This window comes from Mandrillus leucophaeus, unplaced genomic scaffold (assembly GCF_000951045.1).
Source record: "Mandrillus leucophaeus isolate KB7577 unplaced genomic scaffold, Mleu.le_1.0 Scaffold264, whole genome shotgun sequence".
NCBI classification, from domain to species: domain Eukaryota; kingdom Metazoa; phylum Chordata; class Mammalia; order Primates; family Cercopithecidae; genus Mandrillus; species Mandrillus leucophaeus.
Window position 1 is genome coordinate 2,105,356 of NW_012102743.1, and position 11,322 is coordinate 2,116,677.

General features: G+C 37.5%; 1 protein-coding gene across 1 annotated transcript in view; it reads right to left on the minus strand.

Annotated features, from left to right (window-relative positions):
- The window catches only part of BIRC6 (baculoviral IAP repeat containing 6), a 269,615-nt gene that overhangs the window by 201,821 nt on the left and 56,472 nt on the right, over positions 1 to 11,322 (minus strand). Inside the window, exon 11 of the mRNA XM_011984254.1 lies at positions 8,141 to 9,535. Coding sequence (XP_011839644.1) covers positions 8,141 to 9,535 — 1,395 coding nt within the window. The remainder of the gene's footprint in view (positions 1 to 8,140; positions 9,536 to 11,322) is intronic.

An 11,322-nucleotide genomic window follows, 5' to 3' on the forward strand; every position in this document is an offset into this window, starting at 1 on the left:
TATATATATATATATATAGTTTTTACATATATATTCATATATATGTACACATATGATCAATTTATAAATTAGGCACAGTAAGAGATGAACAGTAACAGAACAATGATAGGAATATGCTGTTCACAATTTCACAAATTCACATATTATGGTAAGATTTGTTCTTACCATAAATCTTAGAAACTTGCACATAAAATTTTTTTCTTTCCTTTTTAAGTCAAAAATGTTCACCTTTTCAACATAAAGAAAAAACTTCAAAACGGCTTCACTTTGAAATATCTGATAGCCAGCATCACTATTCTGGAGCTTTAGGGCCATTATTAAGTAAAATGGTTACCTGAACACAAGCACTGCGATACCAGTGACAGACAATCTGATAACCAAGACAGCTACTAAGTGACTAACAGACAGGTAGTGTATACAGCATGGAGACACTGGACAAAATGATTTGTGTCCTGGGTGGGACAAGAGATTTTATTACACTACTCAGAAGAGTGAGTAATTTAATAATTATCAATTGTTGATTTCTAAAATTTTCCATTTAATATTTCCAGACCGTAGCTGAGCACAGATAACTGAAACCACAGATAAGGGGCAGGAGTTGGGGGGGGGTGCAGGGGCCCTACTGTAATGGAATATTATTTGGCATAAAAAGGAACAAAGATGTGATACATACTTGGGTGAACACTAAAAATATGCTGAGTGAAAGAAATCAGACACAAAAGGACAAATATATGATTCCACTTATATGAGGCATCTACAATAGGCAAAGTCATACAGAAGTAGAATTGAGGTTACCAGCGGCTGAGGGTAGAATGAATGGGAAGTTACTGCTTAATGGTTAGAGTTTTTGTTTAGGATGATGGGAAAGTTCTGCAAATCAGCACTGGTGGTTATACAACATTGTGAATGTATTATAGCCGCTATATTATATGCTGTAAAATAGTTAAAATAGTAAACTTCATTACGTATATTTAACACATTTTAAAAAGAAAAAAAAAATTATAACACATCACCCAACAATTCTACTCTTAAGAACTGAGAGCCTCAGGCCAGGCACAGTGGGTCATGCCTGTAATCCCATCACTTTGGGAGACTAAGGCAGGCAGAGCACTTGAGGTCAGGAGTTCAAGACCAGCCTGGCCAATATGGGGAAACCCCGTCCGTTTTGTAAAAATACAAAACTTAGCCAGGCGCCTGTAATCCCAGCTAACCTTGGGAGGCTGAGGCAGGAGAATCACTTGAACCCAGGAGATGGAGGTTGCAGTGAGCTGAGATCAGCACCACTGCACTCCAGCCTTGGCAACAGAGCGAGATTGTCTCAAAAAAAAAAAAAAAGAATAGAGAGCCCCTTACATATGTGCACCAAGGAACTTACACAAGATGTTTATAGCAGAAAAAACAGAAATAAACAAGATGTCCACTGACAGGAAAATGGATCAATTATTTGTGGGTTTTCTGCACATTGGAGTACTAAGTATAAGTGAAAATTAAATGATCTACAAGGCATGCAACGAAACAGGTAATCTTAAAACATAATGAGAGGAAAATCAAGTCCCCCCAAACTAGAGTTTGGTATCATTTTTATAAAGGGCAAAACCAAGCAAAATCAATAAAATATGTTGTTGAAATATTCACATCTGAAGCATAAAACCAGTTTTCTTTATAAAAGGAAAGACATAAAAATTATTGAGTAACAGTTATCTGCAGGAAAAGGGCAGAGTTTGGGAGAGGAGAGGAGGGACACATTCATAGATGCAAGATATCCGTACTGCTTTAGCTCTTGGTTTGACAGTAGGTCTCTGGATGTCCCTAATAAATTATTCTTTACTAATGTTATGTAAATTTGTTTTCTAAAAAAAATCAACAAAGGGATTAAAATGGTGTAATAAAAATATTTATTCAACGCAAAAGAATGCAGTGAAGGAGTAACAAAGGAATGTAAAAAACATTTTAAAAAATCAAAATGGCAGACATAAATGCAACCATAGCAATAATTATATTAAGCGTAAAGTCATTCAAATTTAAAAGGGTACAGGTTATCCAACTGTATAAAAAAGCAAGACCTAATTATATGCATCTAAGAGACCCACCTCAGATTCAAAATCACAAGTTAGTTGAAAGTAAAATTGTGGAAAAGATACATAATGCAAACTGTAACCATAAGAAAGTCAGAGTGATTTTATTAGTATGACACAAAATAGAGACAGAGGAATATTTCATAATGACAAAAGGGCCAATACATCAGAAAGATGTAACAATTATGAAACAGTCTAACAAAAGAGCCGAAAGACACGTGAAGCAAAAGCAGACTTAAAAGTGAACAATTCAACAAAAACATAGTTGGGGATTTCAATACTTGCTCTCAAAATTGATAGAAGAAAGCTCGATATAAAATCAGGAAGACTTTAAAAACTCAAAAACATACACTTACACAAGTGAAATTTATACAACACTCTAACCCATGGGTGCCCAACACACATTCTTTTCAAGTGCACGTAGAACATTCTCCAGGACAGAACAGATGCTGGGTCAGGAAAAAGTCTCAATAAATTTCAAAACACTGACTTCATATAAATTATGTTCTCTGACAGCAATGGAAATAAGTTAGAGATCCAGAACAGAAAGAAATCTAGAGCAACCTCAAGTATTTGGAGGCTAAACAAAACACTTTTAAATAATCTCTAGGCCAAACAAGAAAACAAAAGGGAAATTAGAACATATTTTGATCCAAATGAGAAAAAAGGAAAAACAAAATGTATCAAAATTTAGGAAGTATCACTAAGACAGTGCTTCCAAAAATATTTATGGCTTTAAATTTACTGTATTAGAAAAGATCTCAAACCAATAACCTAAGCTTCTACTTTAAGAAACTAAAGAAGGCCAGCACGGTGGCTCACGCCTGTAATCCCAGCACTTTGGGAGATCGAGGCGGTCAAGAGATGAATATCATCCTGGCCAATATGGTGAAACCCCGTCACTACTAAAAATACAAAAATTAGCTGGAAGTGGTAGAGCGGGCCTGTAGTCCCAGCTACTCGGAAGGCTGAGGCAGGAGAATCACTTGAACTGGGAGGCAGAGGTTGCAGTAAGCCAAGATCACATCACTGCACCCCAGCGTGGCGACAGCGTGAAACTCGGTGAAAGACAGAAAGACAGACAGAAGGAAGGAAGGAAGGAAGGAAGGAAGGAAGGAAGGAAGGAAGGAAGGAAGGAAGGAAGGAAGGAAGGGACAGAAAGACAGACAGAAAGACAGACTAGAGAAGAACAAAATAAACCCAAATCAAGCAGAAGGAAACAATAACATTAAAATGGAAATCTAGTAAAAAGGAAAACAGAAAAACAACAAAGAAACAAATGTTATTTAAATCAGAAGCTGGTTGTTTTGGGGAAAAAAAATCAATAAAACAGATAAACCTCTAGACAGATTGATCAGGAAAAAAAAGAGAACATACAAATCATCAATCAGTATCACAAATGAGAGCAGTGACATCAGTAAAGAGTCTGCAAATATTAAAAGGAATGTAGGGAGCCAGGCATAGCAGCTCACATCTGTAATTCCAGCACTTTAGGAGGTCAATGCAGGTGAATCACTTGAGGTCAGGAGTTCAAGACCAGCCTGACCAAGAGTGAAACCTCATCTCTACTAAAAATAGAAAAATTAATCAAGCATGGTGGTGCACCTGTAGTCCCAGCTACTCAGGAGGCTGAGGTTAGAGAATCACTTGAACCCAGGAGGCAGAGGTTGCAGTGAGACGAAACTGCGCCACTGCACTCCAGCCTGGGTGACAAAGTGATACTCTGTCTCAAGAAAAAAAAAAAAGGAAATAAAATAAAAGGATTGTGGGGAATATTATGAAATTCTTTTAGGCTAAAACTTGATAACTTAACAACTGACAAAAAGACTATCAGAACTCACTAAAAAATTTAAAAAACCTCAATAACTCTCTACAAACATAATTGAACTTATATATTCAAAATCTTCCCACTAAAAACATCTCCAGGCCCAAAGAGCTTCACTGGCGAATTCTACCAAATATTTAAGGAAAAATAAGACCAATTCTACGCAAACTTTACCAAAAAATTGAAGAAAGAATACTTCCCAACTCACTGATATCAAAATCAGATAAAGATTACAAAAGGCAAAAACTAAAAAAGATTACAAGGAACATATAATATCCCTGATGAACAATATGCAAAAATTATGAACAAAATTTTAGCAAATTGTATCCAACAATATATAAGGTAATGCATTATGACCAAGTGGGTTTTATCCCAGGAAAGCAAAGTTGGTTTAATATCCAAAAGTCAATCAATATATTTCAATACACTGAACTAAAAAGAACAACCAAATGATCTCCATGGATGCAAACAAGTATTTGACAAAATGTAACATTCATTCCTATTGGAAACTCTTAGCAAAGCAGGAACAGAAGACTAAAGGAATGATTTCCACAAGAAACAAGTACCAAAACAAGGATGTGAACATATAGTCCAATAATCCCAGATAGTGAGATTATTAAAGACTTTCAAAGCAATTATGGCTCAACTTCTTATTATTCTCCTTCTAAATATCAGTACAGGTATACAGACTTTATGTTGTTGGGGTCATATTTATATTCAGTATTGTTATATTTCACGGTATGTTCCTTATTAATTGCGGCCTTTTAAAAAACTTTATTTTTTAAGCATTAATATTTTGTCAGGTATCGTAACTGCACCCTATCCTTATACTCCACTGATACATCTTAGTCTTATTTTCTCATTTAAGTCTTTCCTATTGATTTTAAATGTATTTGCACCAAGCAGAACACCAATTTATCTTTCATTTTAAACTCCACACTTTTATAAAGAAATTCATACTATATTTTATGCCTTTTACAAAATTTCATATATGTAGTGTGTATATATTCTATTCCTGAATTATCAAAGATAGCTTAACAAATCTACATTTAGTATATTATTAATCCCATATAAAATTAACTTAAAACATATATTAACTATAGATTTTTATGAAAAAACTCGATTCTCCACAAGAAAAAGAGTTTTATGTTATTTGAATATACTCAGAAGACAGGGTCACATCCAATTGATTCAGTCTGAGATGCTTTTTAAAAATCATACATATACATACATTTTAAGACATCAATTTTTCTTTCCCCTTTGTTGTTATCTTTTCAAATGCACCTTCTTTAGTCAATCCCTGAAGAATTGGGAGATCATTTTGAAAGCAACTAACTTCTCAGGTTTTTCTTGTCTTTCATCTGGATAAATTCCCTATCATATGCGATCATGTTCTAGGAATTCCAGACTGTACAAACTCCAAGAAAACAACCATCTATTTTAAATACTTTTTTGTTTGTTTGTTTTGTTTGAGACGGAGTCTTGCTCGATCACCTAGAAGTGAAGTGACGCAATCTCGGCTTACTGCAACCTTCTCCTCCTGGGTTCAAGTGATTCTCCTGTCTCGGCCTTCCAACCAGCTGGGATTACAGGCATGCACCACCACGCCTGGCCAATACTTTTATTTAAATGTTAAAAACCTTAATAACTTAAATATTTAAGGCGTAAATACTATTTCTCCTCTGAGTTACCTAAAGCATATCTCATCAAATAATTGAAAGCATTAAAAACCCTTATTGCATTTCTGGAAAATAGTCGTGTCTTATAAAGATATGCCCCAAAGGGCCGTGCCACCTAGGTTCAAGTCCAGCTCCATTTTGGAAGACCTACAGCAAGTTAAATAATTTTCAATTTTTAAATCTTGCAGATGAAAAGAATGCAAAGAATTCAACGTAAGATTCTTCATCTTTTGTTGTATTATGGCAGTATAATGCCATTTAAAGTGCTCTGATGTTTGAATGCTGGCTCTTGACATTTATTAGCTCTATTACTTAACAAGCTACTTAACCTCTCTTTCCTTCAGTATGTTTATCTACAAAATGGAGACAAAAATAGTACATTAAAGTTGGTGTGATGACTAAACGAACACAGGTAAAGTTCTTACAACAATGAACTGCAACATATATGACCAATAAATTCAAATTATCTCTGATACCACACAGAATTTTAATGGTTGTTCTGAAACTCTCATCTGTAACTCAAAGTTTTATTAGTCTAAAGTTATTAGACTACACTGTTCATTTTCTAAATTAATCTAGTTGGATTTTTATGATATTTGAAGATTTTTTTCCATTAACTTTCACTAGAAATTACAGAAATTTCACCAGGCACAGTGGATCACGCCTGTAATCCCATCACTTTGGGAGGCCAAGGTAGGTGGATCACTTGAGGTCAGCAGTTCGAGACCAGACTGGCCAACATAGTGAAACCTCATCACTACTAAAAACACAAAATTAGCCAAGTGTGGTAACGCGCACCTGTGGTCCCAGCTACTCAGGAGGCTAAGGCAGGCGAATCACTTGAACCTGGTAGGCAGTAGTTGCAGTGAGCCAAGATTGCGTAACTGCACCCCAGCCTGTTGACAGGGTGAGACCCTGCCTCAAAAAAGATAAAAATAAAAGTAAAAAAACAATTTCACTACATATAGTTCAAAGAAGACAATCTAACCACTACATTAACCATTATGTTCCTTGGCTAAACTCTTGAAATCTATTTAAAGAGAGGAAAAACAGTCTAATTACTATCAGAACCACAGATGAGATGCATACATAACTCTGCTCAAATCCTAATTCCTCTGCCATGCCTTAGTTATAGTCACTTAGGCTTCAACTATCTCCTAGTTCTAAATTCCTACTAGACAATCAATAGAACTATTCATTTTGCCTGATATTGTCAGTAATCCTTTTCAAAAACTACTTTATCTCCCTAACCTAAAATGTACATAAAGAAAAAAATAGGCTAGGCACAGTGCCACATGCCTGTAATCCCAACACTTTGGGAGGCCGAGGCAGGCAGATCACTTGAACTCAGAAGTTTGAGACCAGCCTGAGCAACATGGCGAAATCCCATTTCTACAAAAAATTACAAAAATTAGCTGAACATGATAGTGCGTAGTCCCAGCTCTGCACTGTAGTCCCAGCTATTCAGGAGGCTGAGGCGAGAGGACAGCTTGCGCCCAGGAGATTGAGGCTGCAGTGAGCTAAGATAATGCCACTTGCACTCCAGCCTGGGCAACACAGTGAGACCCTGAGAACAGTGGCTCATGCCTGTAGTTCCAGCACGTTGGGAGGCCGAGGTGGGTGGATCACCTAAGGTCAGGAGTTCAAAACAAGCCTGGCTAACATGGTGAAACTCTGTCTCTACTAAAAATACAAAAAATTAGCCGAGCGTGCTGCCACGCGACTGTAATCCCAGCTACTTGGGAGGCTGAGGCAGGAGAATCACTTGAACCCAGGAGGCGGAGGTTGCAGTGAGCTGAGACTGGGCCATTGCACTTCAGCTTGGGCAACAAGAGTGAAACTCGGTCTCAAAAAAAAAAAAAAAAAGGAAAAGAAAGGAGGGGAGGGGGAAAGAAAGGGGAGAAAAAAAGGAGGGGAGGGGAACAGAAAGGGGGAAAGCGGGAAAGGGGAAAGGAAAAGGAAAAGGAAAAGTAAGGAAGGAGAAAAAAAGAAAAAATAATTGCACACCATCTTAATCTATATAACGCTTCAAATTTTGCAAAACTAATCCACTGCTAGCCAAAGATCAGGAGTAAATCAGACCAAAAAAAAATGTATTCAGCAAAACTAAAAATTGTTTGCTAAGTATTTTTATTTCGGAAGGAAATAAAGACCAATAACTGTGCCAGAAACTTTACAGACATTATTTCACTCTAATAAGCCTAGGAAACAGACTTTCTTATCCTAGTTTATAAACAAATAAAAACAGGTTGCCCAAGATCATAAATCTGAGCAGATGCAGAGTCAGCGACTCACTTAAATAAAAGCATGTTATTTTCTTGAGGTTAAAGCAGAAGATATTTGCTAAGTGACTTACTAACTTATTTACAGTTAGAATCCTTACCTAGGGCAGTAGAAAAAAGTTTTAAGAACAGTTTAAACAGAAGGATTTACCACTTCATTACAAAAAAATTAATTCCTCTCCATCTATTTGAATCTAAAATTCATACTAGGTATGCACATAAACAAATGCCATATATATATGGATTTTATAAGATTTATAGCATAATCAAACAACTTACCTTTGGTGCACGCACACAGCCTGTCTGTGCCAGAGCAGTAAATCACAGAAACAAATGTGTCCTGTTCCTCAGTGCCCTCCTTTTTGGGAGGCTCCACTTTGGCCAAAATTTCAAAGTTTGAAAGATCTAGTATTTTTACATATCCTCCCTGAGTAGTTATTACCAGGTGTCCAAGAGTAGAAATGTCAGACGTTTTTTCTCTCTCAAAACCATTCTTTGAGGTTAACTGCATGTCCTCAATAGGTTCCTCACAGTCATCCTCTCGATTATCCAATATATCTGGTGGAAGCAAAATGAGCGAGGTAATTGTGTCCTGGGGATCTTTGATATGTTGTATTTTTATTGGTTCCTCTTCTAAAGTCACTATCCGAGTGGCATAATTCATTTTATAAAGTACTAAATATCCACCACTAACATTCCTCTGCTCAGGCTGAATTATCAAAGGAGTCTGTACATCTGCTGGTGATTCATGTTGGATTACACTAATATTTGCACCATTCACTACAGCAAGATTTGATTCCAGCTCACCTTTCCGTCTATTACATAGTGCAGAGTTTAATTTATTTAAATTATTCAAGGCCTCTACTTGATTTATTGCACTCAAGGATTCAACAGGGCATGTCCGCAGTCCTACCAACAAATGAATTCCATCAGCACAAGGAGTTATTGAGTCTATACAAAGATTCTCCTCCTCTGCAAACTTTGGCAGCCTCAAGCACTGAACCAAAGTCCCAGGCTTGGGAAACACAGAGTTCCACTTCTCAGAATCCGGAGAGGTAAGGTTGGCTGCTGCATCTGCAAATTGCTGAATGTAAGTCACAGGAGGATCCTGCAATAACAACTGCTCCTGACTATCCAGCTCCATTTCAATAATCTGTGGAACAGTAAAACCATCATCATGCAAACTTTTACTCATAATATTGTTCATCTGTGAAAAGATCTTTCCTGCTTTCTCATCAGATTCCTTGATGCTATAAAGAAGCAAAACCGGTAAAGTCCTCCTCACCAGAGGAGAATTTAGTTCTGAATTAGTGCAGGATTCATTGTCAGTTGACCCTTGTTCTGATATACTTTCACCCTGAGTTCTGCTCAAACCATCCAGTGACCTGTGAGAATTACTACTAATGGGTGAGGTAGCAGGAGATTTATATGTTAATAAACCTCCAGCTAATAAACACGGAAAAGGAATGTTGTGCTGTTCCTGATGCTTTTCCTTTGTCTTTTCACTCTTAGAGTTTGTTAAACAAGGATTTGCCCCAAGTTCTTCAAGATCCTTAACAGTATCTTCAAGCACATTTGCAACAATCTCCCACTGAAGTTTTTCTGGCTGTTGCAGAATGCTGAGTGCTGTTATATCAAGGCTTACTTCCATGGCTTCCTTCTGTGATGTATGCCCTTCAAAAAGGAACAATGTTCATTAGACATAGCCTTGTAAAGATAAATAAAAATCAGTGGTTTAAAGTTTTCATTAAATTTTTCTACTCATCCAGTCAGTACATTATGACTAGATAAAGAAAACTATATATATATGTTTTTGTTTTTGTTTTTTTTTGAGACAGATTCTTGCTCTGTCACCCAGGCTGGAGTGCAGTGGTGCAATTTCGGCTTATCACAACCTCCGCATTCCAAGTTCAAGCAATTCTAGTGCCTCAGCCCCTCCCAAGTAGCTGGGATTACAGGCGCACACCACCACGCCTGGCTAATTTTTATATTTTTAGTAGAGACAGGGTTTCACCATGTTGTCCAGGACGGTCTCCAACTCCTGACCTCAGGTGATCCATCCACCTCAGCCTACCAATGTGCTGGGATTATAGGCGCGAGCCACCGCACCCGGCCTAAAAAAATTTAAAGGGCAGTCAGCCCTCCATATTCACAGGTTCTACATCCACGGATTCAACTAACTGCAGATGGAAAACATTATTTATTTATTTATTTGGAGATGGAGTTTTGCTCTTGTTGCCTAGGCTATAGTGCAAGGGCGTGATCTTGGTTGACCAAAATCTCCACCTCCCAGGTTCAAGCAATTCTCCTGCCTCAGCCTCCCAAGTAGCTGCATCACCATACACAGCTAATTTTGTATTTTTAGTAGAGACGTGGTTTCTCCATATTGGTCAGGCTGGCCTCGAACCTCCCGACCTCAGGTGATCCGCCCGGCTCAGACTCCCAAAGTGCTGGGATTACAGGAATGAGCCACCGCGCCCAGCCAGAAAACATTTTTTAAAAAAAAATGGATGGTTGCATCTCTACTAAACATGTACAAACTTTTTTGTCATTAAACAATAGAGAATAAAGACTTTTTACTCAATATTACATTGTATTAGATATTATAAGTAATCTAGAGATCATTTAAAGTAACAGGAAAATGTAGATGTGCATAGGTTATAAGCAAAACTATACCATTTTATACAACGAACTTGAGCATACCTGGATTTTGATACCTAGAGAGGATCCTGGAACCAATCCCCCATAGATACCTGGCTATTTTTTTTTTCTTTCTTTTTTTTTTTTAAACATACTCAAATCTAAGATGAACTTCCTCAGAAAAACCATAAAAGTATTCAAGGGACTCAAAATTATTTTCAACTTAGGCCAGGCACAGTGGCTCACACTTGTAATCCTAGCACTTTGGTAGGTTGAGGTGGGCAGATTACCTGAGCTCAGGAGTTTAAAGTGTGAAAAATCAAACAGGCATAGATGAAAAGAACAAAGGTAGAAAAAGGATAAGAAAATTGACCAAATATGAGTATTATAATTGCAAAAACATGTACTGAGATCCTTAGACCCAGGGAAAACAACAAAACTACAGCACACAAAGGAAAGGTTCTAGTGAGAATCAAAAAAACTTAAAACAGCAAACACTTTACAAAGGAAAAACAGAAGCCCACACTTTAAGTAACTTAACAAGACCAAGGAGTTATTTTTTGAAAGAGTTCAAAAACTTGGCTGGGTGCAGTGGCTCACACCTGTAATCCCAGAACTTTGGGAGGCTGAGGCGGGCGGATCACCTGAGGTCAGCAGTTCGAGACCAGTCTGGCCACAGAGCGAAATTCCGTCTCAAAAAAACAAAAGAGCCAGTCTGGCTGGACGCGGTGGCTCACGCCTATAATCCCAGCACTTTGGGAGGCCGAGGCGGGCAGATCACCTGAGGTCAGGAGTTCAAGACCAGCCTGGCCAACATGGTG